At 29.7% G+C, this 19,325-nt stretch overlaps 3 protein-coding genes across 3 annotated transcripts; all 3 read left to right on the forward strand.

The window, feature by feature from the left end:
* Window positions 1-1,349: 1,349 nt before the first annotated feature.
* PGO_081310 (male gamete fusion factor HAP2) lies at window positions 1,350-4,215 on the forward strand (the record flags this gene model as incomplete). The annotated part of the gene is made up of 2 exons (XM_028687353.1): window positions 1,350-1,556; window positions 1,858-4,215. 2 exons carry the CDS (start codon window positions 1,350-1,352, stop codon window positions 4,213-4,215), a joined length of 2,565 nt encoding a protein of 854 aa, XP_028543154.1.
* A 4,227-nt stretch (window positions 4,216-8,442) lies between these two features.
* On the forward strand, window positions 8,443-16,510 carry PGO_081320 (hypothetical protein, conserved; the record flags this gene model as incomplete). The annotated part of the gene is made up of 2 exons (XM_028687354.1): window positions 8,443-15,898; window positions 16,242-16,510. 2 exons carry the CDS (start codon window positions 8,443-8,445, stop codon window positions 16,508-16,510), a joined length of 7,725 nt encoding a protein of 2,574 aa, XP_028543155.1.
* Window positions 16,511-18,056: 1,546 nt separating this feature from the next.
* PGO_081330 (cyclin dependent kinase 7) lies at window positions 18,057-19,037 on the forward strand (the record flags this gene model as incomplete). Its single annotated transcript, XM_028687355.1, has 1 exon — window positions 18,057-19,037. One exon carries the CDS (start codon window positions 18,057-18,059, stop codon window positions 19,035-19,037), a length of 981 nt encoding a protein of 326 aa, XP_028543156.1.
* Between the last annotated feature and the right edge of the window lie 288 nt (window positions 19,038-19,325).

Consider the following 19,325-nt stretch of genomic DNA (forward strand, 5'->3'; position numbering starts at 1 on the left):
ATCTTGCTGTAAGCAGGTTTTAATTGTGCTTTGTTCATAATATCATTATGTTTTTTTTTTTTTTTTTTTTTTTTTTTTATTTAATTTGAAAGTATTTTATGTCATTTATAATTGGCTTTAATTTCTTTAGTTTTTGACCTATTTATAGTTCAGAAAAAAGAGAAGAAAAAAAAAAAAAAAAAAAAACTATGGTAATTCTTTTATAGACATTCCCAGTAAATAAGTGAAAAAGGAAACAACCATTGTATCCTTCTCATAAAACAATCTCAAACTTGTGTTATTTTTTTCAAAAAGAATTTTTAATTATTCTATCATCCTATTTAAATAGCTAATAAAAAATAGGTATATCACTAAAGACAATTTTTTTTTTTTTTTAAACTTCAGCATTTTGTGCTGTTTAATTCTTGTCTTTTACCCTGATTTTTCTGGAAAAGTAAAATTTGGGAATAACCCCAGTAAATATAAAATGTATACATTACATTCACCAAGTATAGTGGCAATAACAAATTGAATACACAACAATTGGAAAAAATATGTTTGCACAAGATACTAATGTAGTGTTTCTCAATCCCCAACCCCCATTTGATAAAATGCATCCCCATTATACATTCTATGTGTATGATTAAAAAAAAAAAAAGAAAAAAAGAAACTTCTCTTCATCTCTGTTTTAGGGTAAAACTTTTTACTAATGATAAAATAAGCATCTTCAGTCTTACGAATAATCCCCATCTTCTCTTATCATATCGTGTCTACTAATAATTTTGTTTACCCACTCGATTATATGAAAAAGAAAAAAAAAGCATAAACATGGGTAGTAAAAATAGTGCGTATTTTTTTTTTTTTTTTTTTTATTAAGCATAGTTATATGAAGACGTGCGAAAATAACAAATTTTGTGTTGGAGAAAATATAAAAAGGAGACAACGTAAGAATGTTAATGTAAGGATGGAAATGTAAAAACGAATAGATGAATGATGAAAAATTGAAAGGAGAAAATGTTAAAAAAAAAAAAAAAAAAAAAAAAAAGTTATTAGAAACACTCGATAAAATTCCTTACGAACATTAACTTCACATATCGCGCTAAGCACTGTTGAAGTTTTGGGATAAGTAAAAACGCATGATGCGTCTACTTATAATCGGTATAAAGTTTTGATATTGTCAAAATTCAAATGTATTTATCCCTATATATTCACATACGCATATATACATGTGTATAGATATGTATAATTGTGTATATAAGATGTGCACATGGGAAAAGAAAGAAGTTATTCCTCATCTTTTCTCCATCTTCTGCAAGAAATAAAACAAAAAGAAGAAGGAAAGGAAGGAGAAGAAGAAAAAAGCATAAAAAATGAACACCATGCAGGCATTTAAAATTTTCGCCCTTCTTTTGTGCTACACAATTTTAATCCAATACGAATCAAATAATCGAAAAAGGAATTTGTCACTCATCCAGTTTGTACATTCCTTTGCTAAAAAGAAAGTGTGCACATCTTCATCAGATGATTCCACATGTCGACTAGTAGCTTTTGGAGAATTAGATGTTTCTAACAATTCTGTAAGTACCAGAAAAAGCATACACATACATACTCGCATGTACTGTGTGTGAATGTGTTTTTTTTTTTTTTTTTTTTTTTTTTTCAAGGGGTGTGCGTTTTATCCTTCGTACACATCTGATCAATGCATATATATGGGGTGCACACTTCATTTGAAAAATTAGTGTTGCATGATTCCGGTTGTATCTTGCAAATGTACTTGTGCAAATATTGAAGTATGATAAGTTTTTAGAGCCCATGTCGTGTGTCTTATGGGCATTTCTTCACAAAAGGATTGAACCTATTACCAAATATTTTTCCTAGGTATTGAGGTTGAAAATATTAAGGTCGGATGGAAAAGGGTACTTTTTAACTATTCGAAGAGACTATGTAACAATTTCCTATTATCTCAAATATATGAAAGATATTCCATTTCAATATAGAGAAGTAGTAGACGTATTTAATAACCAAAAATTTAAAAAGTATAGTGAGAGAAATATTCAGGAATATACATACAGATGCAATATTCGTAAGATAGAAGATATAAATAAAACGGTTGGAAATTTCCCACCTCATTTTCTTGAATATATGAAAGGGGAAGCATGCACATGTCAATCGTACAATTTATTTAGGGATAATAAAGATATAAAGAGGTCTAAATTAAAATGTATTTATTTCAATATGTTTTTCTCTGATTCTGCCTTGGTTTATAGTAGGCACTGTGCTATTATGGATTTATCTCACTATTCTGTATATGATATTGATTATCCACCAATATTTAACACACATGTTGATATAACTTTGCAAGAATATTCATATGATGATGTCACAAGTGTTTTAAACAAAAAGCACGATTTGGTTACAAAAGAAAAGAAATATGAATTAAATGATACGATAACAGAAATTAGAGATGATTACTTCGATTTATGGTTACTTTTGAGAAGTGAATTTCATGGAAAAAAATCTTTAATTAATCTATCTAATGATTATATTCTGATTCCATCATCACCTATTGATGATATAGATGTGATAGCTAGCGATGTCACTAGAAATTGTGGTTTAAATGATGATTCTCCTCTCTTAAAAGGTTGTGATTATCATGGAATATGTGACACTATTCATCCATGTTTGAGAAAAGCCCTAATGTTACCTAAGTATCTTTTCGATTTAAGTGGAAAAACTTGTGATAAGTTAGGTGTATCTTTAAATAAATGGAGAGAAGCTCATGGAAATTTCTGTGGTAAAACTGCAGGACATTGCATTTCAGCTAATCTACGTAGATACTACAACGAACATAAAGCAGCTATGGATACAGATGGTGCATCAAAATATAAAATTAAAAATGTATATGCATCAGAACCACAGACAAGGTTATATAAACATACTGACTTACCAGATTATTTAAAAGAAAAAATTAATAATAGTCATAAAAAAGTGGATACTAATGATTTAGATAATAAGGTTTTTTATAATGAAAAAACAGCTGCACATACCCAATTTATTGAATATAAATTTAATGGAAATCATGATGTTGAAATTAAATTCGAAACTAGTGCACTTGAAGTGTATGAAATAAGACCCATATCAAATGCAACTATTACTCATATTACTACACCAAAAAAGTGTTCATCTAATCAATCAGAATCCAAAGATTGTGTACTAATTGTTCATACATGGAATAATAGTAAAAATATTGGATCTAATTTTTCTTGTCATGTAATATGTACAGATAAGGAAACAGGAAAAATAGCTAGTCATATTAGCCCTATCAGTCCAATACACGCGTTTATTGATGCTAATAAAAATTATGCTTTTTATTTTATTATCCAATTTTTAATAAATAAAGAAACTCAAACGGCATGCAAAGCTGTTCTTAAAGGTGCAGATGGACGTGAATGTTCCAAGGAGGATTTTGTATTAACGTCAAAAGAAATGATTCATGTAGTAGATGATGTTGTGAAAGAAGTAGTAGCTGAAACTAGTGTAACAAAGTACGATAGTGATTCTGATTCTGCAGGTGATTCTACTAATGACACATGCAAGTGTGCCTTTGAGGTGTTCTGTTACTTGTTTAATTTTCAAAAATGCATTCATTATTATACAAAATTAATAAAAGAATTAATCAGAAAGTTTTTTATAATTGTTATTTTAATTATCCTTGCACCAGCCTTAATCCCACTCATCCCATTTTTCATCAAATTTATTTTCGCATTTCTATCCGTTGTACTTAAAATTTATCACTCATTTTTAGTTGCCTTGCAAAATATCAAACTCAAGAAACGGTTAAACATACGCAGAAACAAAAACAAATCGAAAAAATTAGAGAAAACATGCGTTTCATCATCCTTTTCTTCCTCTTCCATAATCGAAACAAGTAGCATTTCTTCCATGTCTCAAAAAGGTGCTAATAAAAATAATTCGTTCCATATGAAGAAGTTACAGAAAGGTGGCGGATATAAGCAAGATATGCACAAAAAAAAGAAAAAAAAGGGGAAATTGCATAAAAACCCTTGTGGTTCAGGTAGCGATTTTAGCAAACGTAATGACACTTCTTTAAAAAGAACATTAGCATATTCGTCTCAATATGCTAGTTCTATTAGCTTAAGTCATTCGGATAAATCTTCTAATTTTAATACTCGTACACCTTATCGTGGACAAAAAAGGAGTAACTATAATGTTTAAAATAAAAATAATAAAACATATGTAAATCTAAACAGAATTCCAATCAACTATTTTACGAAGTAGAGCACTTGGGAACGGGGAGAAACATACTTCCAAAAAGTGAACATACGCAAAAGTTTAAAACGTATGAACACATTATTCTAACTTTGCACTTTTTTCCTCAAAATAAATCACATATTTTGGGGGGCATGTTTTAATTTTTTCTGCATTTTGAATTTTAATTCATATCATTTTATCCTTTCGTTATGATTTGTCTTTTTTTTATTTTTATTATGAAATAATATCTTATCCCTTTCTGTTTACTTATAAGTGTAAACGATTCCACTTTGGGGATTTTTTCTTCTATTTTTGCCCATATTTTTGCCCATATTTTTGCCCATATTTTTGCCCATATTTTTGCCCATATTTTTACCTCTATTTTTACCTTTCTTATTAACCATTTCATTATTGCACATTTTCCCTTCACATGTTTGTTAACAAACATTTGTTAAAAGATGTATTGGACCGTACATTGCCAAAGGGGCGGGAGAAAAAGCAAAACGATTTTCGGATACCTCGCCATGTATTTATAAGGGGTGGATATATATATATATATATATGCTGTGCTCATATGCCATGCTTATATGTGCACGTTTTTAGGAGCACGATGTAGATATATATATTGCAGACATGTCTGTATAACAATCCGGGAGAAGGCAAAATTTTTGTGCACTGATAGCAAAATTTAGTTAATTGTCCTAGGTGAGAAAATATATATTTTCTTTGATGACTCTTCAAGCGGAACAGTTACTCTGCTTTTTAAAATTTTCAGGAACATAATATTCTTTGTTTCACAGTCTTTTCCTTTTCAATTTTCTTTTTTTAAAATAGTGTATACACAAAAAATTTATAGATATTTAACCCAAATTAGTATGGTAAAGAGAACCTTTCGTAGAAATTTTTGTATATCTGATAGTTCCTACTTATCTGACACGCAATTCAAATAATACTTCTTATTTTTCTTTTCTTATATTCATTTATCCATTCTGTGTAATGGAGCTAATTTTACGCGTTTCCCTGATTACTTCAACAATGTACATGCGAAAAACATGTATTATACATGTATGCGCATATGTGTAGGCATATGCACAGGAAGCTTTGCATGCAGAGTCTTTAAAAATATATATATTTTTTTTTTTTATGCGAAAATTAACCAATTATGTTCTCAAATTAACTCAAGGTTCAGGTTATTTATCATGTGTAAAAAAAAAAAAAAAAAAAAAAAAAAAAAATGAAATCCAAAATTAGTGTGGAAACTGAATCATGTTTTCCCCTTTACATTATCTGTTCCTTTTTCCATTCTTTTCCACAGGAAAAAAAAAAAAAAGAAAAAAAAGTATATATTTATCACTTGTTTTTACACATTTATTTTTAGTGCAACACTATGGCCCATACCATCCCATATTGTTTTACCAATAATAATTTTTTTTTTTTTTTTTTTTTTTTTACATATTCGGTGCCTTTTTTTTATAGAGGAGCTGGCTTATTTCTTACGGGTACGTATTTATGTTCACATTTTCCTTATCACATTAGTGGCTACAATTTGTGCATGCCTATGAATACATTATATCGAGTTTTTCACACTTAAGCATACATATTACTCAAATTTTTTATGCACATAGTGTATGCGTACGCATATGTGTAACATTGCATGCAAGGGCATATATATATATATACATATATATGTGTATTCGCACGTACTCACCCATTCAATATTACATAAGATACGGCCACTTCTTGAAAGCAAAACGTGTGATTATTTACACATGCTTTTTATTTTTACTTTCTTTTGCACACATAGAATATTTTAAAAAAATTAGTTCTTTTTCATTTTCAGCAAAAAGAATAAAAATACACACATAATTAAAAAGCAAGAGAAAAAAAAAAAAAGGACTCATGGATATAATGTCCGAACACAAAATTCGCACAGTAAAATTTAATCACATGCGTGTAAGAACAAGTAGTTGAAAATAGTTTCGTTGAATGTGATAATTCCATTTTATTATTTGTAAGGCATTTTCCTTTTTACTTAGCACAGTCGTTTTATCTACATTTCAAGTAACTAACAATTGCTACAAAAAACATACCTTCTCTATCCGTGCGTACACGTATAGAAATATACATAATATGTGCATATGATTTCACATATGAACACCTTACTATGAATTCATGAACGTTTGCCTTGGCTCTTATGTTACCTACATATATGTGCAAGGAAAATGTGACATCACGTCCTTATGTTGTATTTGTTCCATTGTGATTTATAAAATTTTAAGTACTTTACAATCCTTGTGTAAATTTTTTTTTTTTTTCACTATTTGTATGTAATGTTTCATATACAGGTATACGAAAACGAACTTGTTACATGAGTTACATTTATTTTTTATTTTTCCTTTTACATTTTAAGCTTTATGTTTTACATCTCATACATTTTGTTTTATAATTGCCTTGAACATTCGAAGGCTTCCTACCAAATTGTATATTACTCAGCTAAATTTGGATTATGTAAAGTTTTTTTTTTTTCTTTTTTATGTTCTCCCTTTTGAGTTGAATGTGCACATGCATGTATGAAATTTAATTCATGTGGATGCTACGTTCCTAGCCTCCATTTTATAAGGAAAAGAATTGATTGGGTTAAATATGTATGTTTGCATGTTATTTATGCATGTTATGTTTGCATGCTATTTATGCTTGTTACGCATGCATGCTGCGTATGCATGTTATGTATGCATACTTATGCACACCATTTATACTCGTTTTAATTGTAACTCAGTCATTTTATATTTTATCATTACCTTTACTCATATTTTCATTGCATCACAAGGGACACAATTCCTTAACTTGAAGGGCTGAAAATCATTCATGTAAGCTTCTATATTTTCATAGGTCATGCTTCTTTTTTACTCTATACGCTTCGATGTATGTATATATATATTTACATATACATGTATATATTTGTTTTCTATAGATGATACTCAGAATAATAAATGTGTATACACATATGTGCTAATATATGCGTACACATTACACCTCCCATTGATTTTTTAGATATATACCAAAATGTAAGTAAAGCATTTTTGAACGTTTGTGTGCATTTTTATTCGTCTCTTGAAATAAGATCAGTTTACTATATTCAAGACTTTGTTGCAATGTGTTTTCGTGTGTTATAGTATGAAATATTATAACAAACAGCACATTTATAGATTCTTTTCATTTTATACGCTCTTTATAGAGGAAAAAAGGGCATATTATTACAGCATATTGTTACTCCATATTGTTACACCATATTATTACAGCGTATTGTTACACCATATTGTTACACCATATTGTTACACCATATGATCGCATATGTGTAATCAGCAGGAATTTCTGATTTCTTGAATGCATAATGCTTTACATGTACAGGTAGGTATAAGCATATATGGGCTTGTACATATACATATTCTTACATGCATACGTATGCTTATAAAGAGATAAAAAAAGAAAAAAAAATCAAATGAGAATAAGAATGAGAATGAAACAAAAACACAAGTAGAAGGATAATATTTTATTCTTTCAACATGTAGTTATATGAACATTTTTATTTATGATTTATGTGAAAATTAATCTCCGTTATGGTGAATATCATTAAAGTAAAAAAAATTAAATCGAAGCAAACACATATGAACAGACATAGTATAGACCAAGTAAAAATATTAGCACACAAAAAAACTTTGTATATATATATATATATATATATATATATATATATGTATATGTATATATGTGCTTATGTATATGTATAGTGAAAATCATAATGGTTTTCCCATTTCTTATTTCTACTTTCTCGTCGCATGTAATTCCTGTGTTTTTCCTTCTCAAGAATAGCATATTGTCTTTGTTCTGTCTGTAGGAGACAATATGCAGTATTTTTCATCTTGTTAAATTGGTTATCGTTCCTTATCGTGCCACTTATTTAACCATTCTTTTATTTAGTTAGCCATTCGTTTATTTAGTTATTCATTTATTTAGTTAGTTATTCATTTATTTAGTTAGTTATTCATTTATTTATGTTTTTTTCCGTCCCCAGAAATTTACATTTTCCCACACCTTACAAAAAGTGTATAACTCTAAATAATTGCTTCCCTTCACCTGTGAATGTCATATCATCAAACGCTCTTTTTACCAATTCGTGACAAATGAACGAAAATGACTTTATGTCATGACATATGGCACACACATAATGATGATGATGATGATGGAAGCACGTTAGATGATTATTTCACAAACATGGGAAAATTAAATAAATGGACAACTCTTACATATCTAGTTGATCCGTCTTATCTAATTAATCAGACATGTCTAAACGATCAGACATACCTAGTTGATCCTCCTTATCTAATTGATAAGACATGTCTAAACGACCAGACATACCTAGTTGGTCCGGCGTGGAACTGTTCCCTGAACGGAGATTATGAACATGCTATCTTTTGCACCTCTCGTTCTCATGTGAAAAGGACATCATGTGAATTTTTTTATGAAAAGAAGAATCGACGACAGTATATTATGAGGGTGGGAAATGGAAGAAATAAGAGTTTTCACAACATTTGTGAAAAACATATGAAGGTGAAAACATTTCTCAAGAAAAAAGATCCCTATAGTCATGTAAAATGGAAGATGGTCGAAAGAAATGCGTTAAACGATATAAATACAAATAAGTCTTTACTGCACAATAACGTAGAGATAAAATTATACAAAATTCATTGGTGCATATATAATTCTCCGATTGAATACATTAGTGGATTATCAGAACGTGTTTTAAAATGCAAAAGAAAATATTTCTATTTAAATTCTAAAATAATAATCTCTCAAAATCGAAAAATTTATCGTGTACGATTATTCGTACTTATATCAAAATATTATAAGAAAAAATTTAAAATAATAGAGACATTTTTTTTAAGCATAAAGAATCTGTACATATGTAACAAGCGTATAATCCTCATGACATATTTTAGAGAAAATTCATTTCCTTGTTTTAAAATAGAAAACGAAAGATTTTATGTAAAAATAAACAAATTAAAAAATTTCTTTTGTTTCTTCTATTACATTTTATTAACAAATAATGAATGTGACACATTCTGTAGAACATGTTTGGGTAAAAATGGAAAAATGGATGGTTACCACAATTCAAATTCTCTTTTATTTAAATTAATTCATTCAACATATAGACCTTTTTATCACTATATAGAGTATAAAAAAGAGAAAAAAAAATGTAATATCTCACGCCCAGTACAATACTTACACTTTTTATACATGTTAAAGCTATTTTTTGCTCAATCAATAAATTTGTGCATTCAATTGATATTCAAAAATTTCGTGGAAAACATAAATGATATGTCGAAGAAGGATACTATGGTACTACAACTAGATACACTTAATCATAATATATATGATATGAGCTACATGTGTAAATGTAAAAGATTCTACAGTAATTTGGGCACTTATAATATTTCAGAAATGAGTATACTATTTATGATAAAATGGAGAAAATTTAAGATATATATAATGAAGAGTGAAAAGAATAACTCTGATTTTTTCATATTATTGAGTGTATTTATACCAAAAAATACCCCTTTGAATTATGTGATCGTGATGAAAGAGACAATGCAACATTTTTCATTACAACACCAGATGGAGAATCTTTTTTTTAATAAGTTCTTGTACAAACGTACACAGAAACAGTGTTCCTGTTCATCTAAAATGTTGGTGTTAGAAGTTTCAAATTTTAATAAAAATGATTCTAAGAAAAATAAACAATTGTATTACAGTTTATGTCTTTTTTTTGAAAGAAAAAGTAAAAAGGAGGAGAAACTGAGTAGTTGGAAATTTTTTATCAATAATATATCATTTCCCAATTTTTCATCTCCTGATTTTTCATTGTTCATAAGTGAAAATTACAGTTTCAAAATTGAGGAAAATGATGTTAACTTACTACTAGCCAATTCATATCGTGCAAAAATCAATCGAATCATAAAATATCCTATTGTACATAACAAAGGAGAAGAAGCAGAAAATTACCAAGAGAATTTATTCTGTACACTTTCAAGCAGTAAAAATCTACCTATTAGCATAATCCCAGAAGTTGCAATTATTTATTTCGAAAAATTAGACAATCTGGTTAGTACATATTGTGTATATAAATGTGGGAATTATTATTTCCCCTTAATCGATGTTTCATCAAATGATGCGTATTATGAACATTTAACCTTCGCATCATGCCTTTTTGATAAATCTGTACGAGCATGGAGAGTTCATAAAGAAGAGAAAAAATTTGAAATGGTGTTGTACACCCTTTTATCTGAGGAAGTTGAACGGACAGTATACATGATATTTTATTATTTGTGCCTCCTCCATTTTGTAATTTGTAATATCAGATTTGTTATAACTGTTTTGCTGAAATTTCCCATATCTGAAATGTACATGTTCTTGAGAAGTAAAAACAGAAAGGATGAAAACCTGTTATACCTCGGCGAACAGGAGGACGAAATAAACGAAGGGATTAAAAAAAAATATAAAGTCTTCCCTTTTATCAAAATGGAAGAAGATAAATACAACGAGACAAAAAATTTGAAGAATAAAAATGTTGTAGGAAGAAGTATGATAATACCTCCCACAGGTAGGAAGCGAAGTTATGGAGAATCTATAAAAGAGTTAGATGTCAAAATAAAGAAAAGGTTGATAAATTCGTTTTCACGAAAAAGCACAAATCCATGTAGAGATATTAAGAGAAAAAGGGATATACTAAAACATCAGTTAGAAAATAAGAACAAGAAAAGAAAAGGAAAAAATTATAAAAATATGATTGTAGTAACCTGTCAAAATGGAAGGACGCATAAAAAATGTGAACGTTGTTATGTAACATATCCACCATTAATGTTACTTTCAAATTATGCATATCATCCCAGTATCTTTCATGAGTGTAATTTCTGTAGATCATTTTACGTCCCACATAAATCGGCATTGTTCTTGTCAGACAACTCTAATAATAGAGCTTTTAGTAAAAAAGGTGCACATACTAATGCAAGAAGAAGAGGAAGAAAAGAAAGTGAGAAAAAAACAAATGAACCAAAAAGAAACCAAGGAAAGAGAAGAACAGGTAAAGATGATGACAATGGATCAAAGTCTAACATGGAATCTGATTCAGAGTCCAGCTCAGACGATGATGATGAGGAGGAGGAAGAAGAAGAAGAGGAAGAAGAAGAAGAAGAGGAAGAAGAAGAAGAAGATGATGATGAGGAGGAGGAGGAGGAAGAAGATGAGGAAGAAGAAGATGATGATGAGGAAGAGGAGGAAGAAGAGGAGGATGAGAATGACGATAATGACGAAGATGAAGAAGTGGGAGAAGAAGATGCATTCGATGTTGATGACACGGATGGTGCTGATGATGAGGAGAAGGACGAAGAGGCGAATGAACCGGATAAGGATACGGATGACGAGCCTGAAGATGATCCAGATGAAGATGCAAATGAAAAGTCAGATAAGGACGCGAGTGAGGAGGATCCTGAAGATGACGGAGATGAGGAATCGGGTGAAGAGACGGATGAAGAAACGGATGAAGAAACGGGTGAAGAAACGGATAAGGAATCGGATGAAGAATCGGATGACAAAACGGATGACGAGGATGATGAAGCGGACAATGACGCAGATAAGGATCCTGGAGGTGAAGAATCGGGTGAAGAATCGGGCGAAGAATCAGGCGAAGAATCAGGCGAAGAATCGGGCGAAGAATCGGGCGAAGAATCGGGCGAAGAAACGGATGAAAAAACGGATGAAGAAACATATCACAAGTGCAGGAAAAAGAAAAGAAAAAAAAGAATCAAGAAGACAAATAAATGCGAATTTGAGAATGACGAAGATGAGAAATCGAGAGAGGAGGAAGAGAGAGAAAATGATAATAATTACTATAAGAAAAAAAAAAAATTATATCTGAAAAAAAAGAATAAAAAATTTAAGCACCATTACATCTATTTAAACAATTTATTCAAAGATACTGTATGTATAAATACAGCGAATGTTTCAAATTTCATATCCGTCAGTAAGGACAAACTAACAGCAACATATAGCGCATGGGGAAAACATACAGATATTGCATGTGTCCAAGTAAATAAATGTGCATTTAGAGATTGTAGCATATACTATTTTGAAGTTGAAGTTTTAAGCTGCACAAATTTTTCCAAAATTGTAATAGGTATGACAAGCAAAAATTATACAATTAATAAAAACCCAGGAGCAGAATATAATTCTTTTGGATATAAGAATGATGACGGTAAGAAACTTGTTGATGGAAAATTGGAAAATTACAGCAATGGATATACAAAATATGATATAATTGGTTGTGGTATTAATTATTTTGATAATAGTGCATTTTTTACAAAGAATGGAAAATTTTTAGGAAAGGCATGTAATGTGAATTCGAAATATGATTATTATGCTACCGTTGGGTTAAGTAGTCTAGGTGACAGAATTAAATTTCACCTGAATAATTTTTATTTTGACATTTACAATTTCATATTTGAAGAATGTGAAAATGAAAGGAACATTATTAAATCCATATATATCCAAAAAGACATTTTTGCTGATATCATCAAATCCCATTTGGTTAAATGTGGTTACTATAATACATATAAAACATTTATGAACTTTTTAGAAAACCATAGAAATGTAGACGACAATGGTAGTAGCATTGGTAACTCCTCGCATACAAAGTACGCAATGAATAAGTATTTTTCAGGAAAGACTGATTTACCAAAGGGGAAGGAGAAGATGCCGGAGAAGAAGACGGAGAAGGAGACGGAGAAGGAGACGGAGAAGGAGACGAATGTCGAAGAAAAGAAAACAAAAGAAAATCCAAAAAATAACGCTGATAAAGAAAAATATACCCTCTCTCGAGGGGGAACAGAAATAAAATATACTGATCTACCTCCTCAGCATTTACAAAATAGAGGCAGTAGTAATAATAATGATGAAGCAAGATCGAAAGGGGGATACGAAAAGGATTGTGCAAAAAGTGAAGTCGATATGAAGGATGCTGATTTTTCAGCAAAATTTTGTGCTTACAGCAGTGAGTCATCGAAAAATGTTATTTTTCATAAAACGGAAAATACAATAGGAGAAGAAAATAAGAGTTCAAAAGGTACAAATGATGAAGATGTTAAAGATAATAAAAACACATTAAACAAATTACAAATTAGTCACTTAGATATAAGTGCGAAACACAATAAGGATGAAAAAGCAGAAGGTACAAACAAAGGGGAAGATATAACTCAGAGTGATAAAATAAGATCCCATGACACCAAGACAAGCGGTGAAAACAAAAATGATCAAATCATAGCTGAAGATAAATTATTGGATGACGTCAACCCCTTACCTGCAGATGGGAAAACGGACTCTAAACTAGAAGCTTATGAAATGGATAATAACAGAGAAGAAGAGAAGAACACTGAGAAGAACGTAAATGAGGAGAAGCCTCCGAGTGTTGAAGTTGAACAGAAGGGGGAAGAGAACCCCGGGGTCCTGCAGCAGCAGCAGCAACAGCAACAGCAACAGCAACAACAAGAGTTGCAGAATATTTCACATCCATCTGTTACAACCGTTGCAGGCGAAGGTTCTCACCGACATATTCACGTCCAAGAAAAGGAGAACACTGAGAGAGAGGGTGAAAAGGGAACAGATGGAAATTTAGATGCCAATATAATTAAGGGCTACGAGTTTAACCCATATAACTACCCGGGGACAAATTTACAAAGTGCATTGTGGATATCGAGAAAAAGCAGTTTAAGTAATTTAATAAATGTGAGAAAAGACTCAAATTCGTTATTATTAAGTCGACTGAGGAATAAAAGAAGTTTGAGCGTGAAAGATGATTTAAACATTTTAGGAACCAATTTTTTAAACAGCAAAAAAGAAGCAAAAAAAGGTGAAAATGAAATTAATAAAAAGATCCATCTTTTGTTAAGAGAAAAATCAGGTATAATTAAAAATGAAAATAATAAAAAATTAAATAAAAAAGAAGGAAAATGCTACCCAATTGATAGGGAATATATCACAAGATATTTTGCCGATTTGTATTTATCGGATGAAAAGTTAAATAAAATGATAAACTCTTTGCAAACAAGATATATAATAAGAAATAATATTATGAATGGAAATATTATAAATGTACTAAATATATTGGAAGAAAAATATTCAGATTTGTTTACAAATGATCGAGGAAGTTTTAACATTGCCATGTTATATACACAACAGTTGATAGAAATACTGAGACCGAATAAGGGATTTATAAAAAGAATTTCTTTAAATAAAAGAAAATATAAAAAAATGAGAACACACAACATGGAAGAAGAAGATGATGATGATATGGTCCTCAGTGAAACAAGCTACAAAACTTATAATACCCTAAGTGATGATCATTATTATGATAACATTATAACTGATTCTGGTTCATCTGATAGCTTATTTTGTGACACTTCCAATGATGAGAAAGATAGTAACAATAACATATTGAAAAAATTAGACAAGTTAAACAAAAGAGGAGAAAGGAAAAAAAGTAAAGGTCTTAGCATAATGGCGGACACCTTAAAAGGGAACCACATGAGCCATAACAAAATATCATTGAAACAGCATAATGGAAATAGTGATAAGAGCACAAATAGTAATGCAGAAAATAGTGAGTACGATAGTTACAATAGTGTTAGTAGTCATAATAATAGCAAAGATCATATAAATAGAGACGATCTTCCTAGACATAACCATGACGAATGGATAAATCATTCCAAGAAAGGATTTTTAGACAAAAGAAATGATGAATCATGCCATCCATCTATTGGAAAAGAAGAAAAAACTAATAAGAATTATGAACAGCCCATGTTACAGAGAAGTGATAATAGAGATGTAGATGTCACAATAGACATGTTAAGAGGAAAAGAAGAAAAAAAAATAGCAAATGAAATAGGAGTTGATGAAAAAAATTCCATCAGAAATTCACAACTAAATAATGATTATGAGAAAGAGAAAAAAATGGAAAGAATGATATATAAAAATATGCGATCGAATTATGATGAGGACTTTTTTAAGAAAAATAACTTGCAACAAGAATATGAAAAACATTATAATAGATTATCTAAAGAATATGAATTTTTTGAAGATGATAATCCGTATAGTAATAATTTTAGAAAAAAATATTGTAGAAAAATGAAACCAACAATAACAAGTTATAAAAAAAAGAAAAAAAAGGACACATTTTCAAGCTCAAATGATGATAACACCACCTCCGACTGTAATAGTAACGATTCTAATTTTAATGAAAAGTATTACCAATTTAATGATATAGATTTTGATCAGATATATCATTATATCTATAAAAATAAACCTGCATATAATGAAGGCCTAAAATTTAAAAAAGATCATTTATATTTAGCTCTCTTATGGATACGAGAAAAATTATCGTATTTTAACAAATCACGACGGGTTAACGTTCGTCAGTGTATTTTAGACACAACTTCATTAATTGCATATCATAAACCGTACAAGGAAAAACTTGTTCGCATGTTCTTCTCAAAAAATAGGAATCTGTTGACTTTCAATTCGATCAATGAGGGAATACTGGGTAAGCAATTTTTGTACATATTTTTAGTTACTCTAAGCAAATTTGAGCGAATCTGTTTTTTTTTTTTTTTTTCACACCATTTTGTGCATTTAATATATTTTAAGTTTATATATAATATAGCTCATCACTCAATCCGAGGAGAGTTTCATTTTTGTGTATGTATTTGAAGCCAGTATTTTTATGACCGTGTGCATATTTGCATATGTAATATCACGGAAAGAACTGTGATATTTTGTTATTTTTACATTTTTATGGCCTTTTATTATGACATCTCTTTTTTTTTCTTTTTTTCGCACTCGTTTTCATTTCCCATTTTTTTTTTTTTTTTTTTTTTTTTTTGAAGATATATGCTTGAACGTCCCCGTGTATTCCCCACTGGAAATTATGGTAAAGCATCTGATATTGTGTAGAAATTTGTTGCGAGAAAAGAAAGGAAACATAGGCATTAAGTATGATTGCCGTTACGTATGCCAACCTTACAAAAGATACATGATTAAAATTAAAAACAAAAAAAGGAAAAGACGATATTTTAAGGAAGCGAAACAAAAAAATGATAAAGGATCCTTAAATGGGAAAATTATTCAAGATAACGGATTATCCATTTTTCAATAAATTCACTTCACATAGCCGTAATTTTTTTTTTTTTTTTTTTTTTTTATGTTTCATTATAAGTGGCCACGTGTTCTATTTTGTGTCCCATTTTTAAAGTTATTCTGTTGGTGTTTTTTTTTTTTTTTTTTTATGTTCTGTCTCTCGTTATACATGCACACTTTGACTCATGCTTTTTGTATGACATCCACAAGTTTGGTAACACATAAATATTTACAACGCACGTACCACAAATACATTGTTTTCTTTCACCCCTCTTTTTTTTTTTTTTTTTTTTATACACACGGAGTTTGTATATGGATTTTATTAAAATTACACGCAAAAAAATATGGCATTCCTAACAAGAATGACACATGACTTTTTTAAATAAAAATTTACACAAAAACAAATATATTTTTAATTAAATCGGGGTAATCCTTATTGACATTATTTCCTAAAAAAAGGAAAAAATTATTTTCCTTACATTGTTCCGCTTTGCTACTTTAACACTAATGCTCAGTTGTGGTTTGGTATGCTTATGTTATGCTACACTATATGCTATGCCTTTTTTTTTTTTTTTTTTCTTTTTTTCCCACTTTTTGGTTCCACACTCTCCCATGCCCTTTATGCAATTAGAGCCAACATTTTAACATCCAGTTTCTCACCATTCTTAATCTCCTTGTTAAGGTACATACTCTCACCCATATCTCTATATATAAATACTCTCTATAAAGAAGGATTAACACCTTTAATATTTAAAAAAAAAAAAAAAAGAAGGTATGAGGTAAAAATACTTATATATATGCATATGCACGGGTAGTTATGCTCAAATGTTATATACATAAATACCCCACTCGTGAATTACCATCACCTTAAAGTGGAAGATTTAACGTTTTATATTATTTTACCAAGGATGCTAGGAAAAAAAATTGTCAATTATGCTAGCAAGGAAAAAGAAATTAAAAAGAAAAATGAAAACTTTGTTAATGCAAACATGGATCATGGGATAGAGTTCATACTTTTTTCTTTTTTTTTTTTTTTTCTAAGTATTATACCACATAACAAATTGCATGATGGTGGCAGAAATGCATTCCCTTATGAGAAACAAATCTGAAGAGAAATTAAAAAAAAAAAAAAAAAAGTACAAAATGCAAAATATTATGTGCAAAATACTAAGTGCAAAATACTATGTGCAAAATACTATGTTCAAAATACTATGTTCAAAATACTATGTGCAAAATACTAAGTGCAAAACACAAAGCACAAAATGAGTACTTTTAAAAATTTACGCTCTGGCAACAGAATAGTACATGCAACGACATGAAGTGATTATAAAAGTAAGGCTAAAATAGAATTAAATTTCTCGATTAAGTGTGAATAAATGTATTGTCATTTTTGCTCTATGTGTTTATTGAGTCATCATGTTTAAATCCTTTCTTTTTCTGTGTTCATTTTTATGTGAAACACAGCTTTTATCAGTAAACTTTCACCTTATGAACTTCCTTAAAGATTATAGGAAACCTGAACTTCCCAATACAAAAGTCATGACCCAGGCACGCTGCCACTTGTAATGGAAACAAATTCTGCTGAGCGATATATATTCAAGCCGAACTTTCTGGGAGAAGGTTCGTATGGAAAAGTGTACAAGGCTTATGACACGACGTTGAAAAAAGAAGTAGCAATTAAGAAAATGAAAATTAATAAAATAAGCAATTACATTGATGAATGTGGCATAAACTTTGTATTACTAAGAGAAATAAAAATAATGAATGAAATAAAACATAAGAATATTATGACTGCCCTGGATTTATACTGTGAAAAAGATTACATAAATTTAGTGATGGAAATAATGGATTACGATTTAGCTAAAATTATCAATCGTAAAATATTATTAACAGATAGCCAAAAGAAATGTATTCTTTTACAAATTTTAAATGGACTCAATGTGTTACATAAATACTATTTTATGCATCGAGATTTGTCCCCTGCAAATATATTTATAAATAAAAAAGGAGAAGTAAAAATTGCAGACTTTGGATTGTCTTCCAAATATGCATTTGATATGTACTCAGATATGTACTCAAAAGATAAACAACATAATAAGAGATCTTTAAATATGACTAGTAAAGTCGTAACGTTATGGTATAGAGCTCCTGAATTGTTAATGGGAAGTAATAAATATAATTCATCTGTTGATATGTGGAGTTTTGGGTGTATATTTGCTGAACTTTTATTACAAAAGACTTTATTTCCAGGAGAAAATGAAATTGATCAATTAGGGAAAATATTTTTTTTGTTAGGCACACCAAATGAAAACAATTGGCCCGAGGCTCTTTATCTTCCCTTATACACAGAATTTACAAAATCAAATAAAAAGGATTTTAAAAATATATTTAAAATTGACAACGATGATTGTATAGATTTATTAATGTCTTTTTTAAGGTTAAATTCACATGAGCGTATTACCGCAGAAGATGCCTTAAAACACAGGTATTTTTTTAACGACCCTTTACCTTGTGAGATATCACAACTTCCCTTTAACGACATGTGATTCTTCTGCAGGTCCGTTATACCTCGCTGGATTATGCACACACACACGCACATATGTGTAAACTGCACACGCTTAGAGCACAAAAGGAGACATGCATACATATATAAATATACACATGAATATATATCTTTTTTTATAGCCTGTTTTATTATACCTTTTCCCCATAATTGTAAAGTTTTCCTTGGGTTCCCCAAATTTTGCCCCATTCCTACGTACCTCAAGTATGTTCATTCATACATAACCGAAATTTTTTTTAGTGTAAACCAAACCTATTTATTATTATACTTA

The sequence above is a fragment of the Plasmodium gonderi genome (genome assembly GCF_002157705.1).
Source record: "Plasmodium gonderi DNA, contig: Chr08, whole genome shotgun sequence".
Classification (NCBI taxonomy): Eukaryota; Apicomplexa; class Aconoidasida; order Haemosporida; family Plasmodiidae; genus Plasmodium; species Plasmodium gonderi.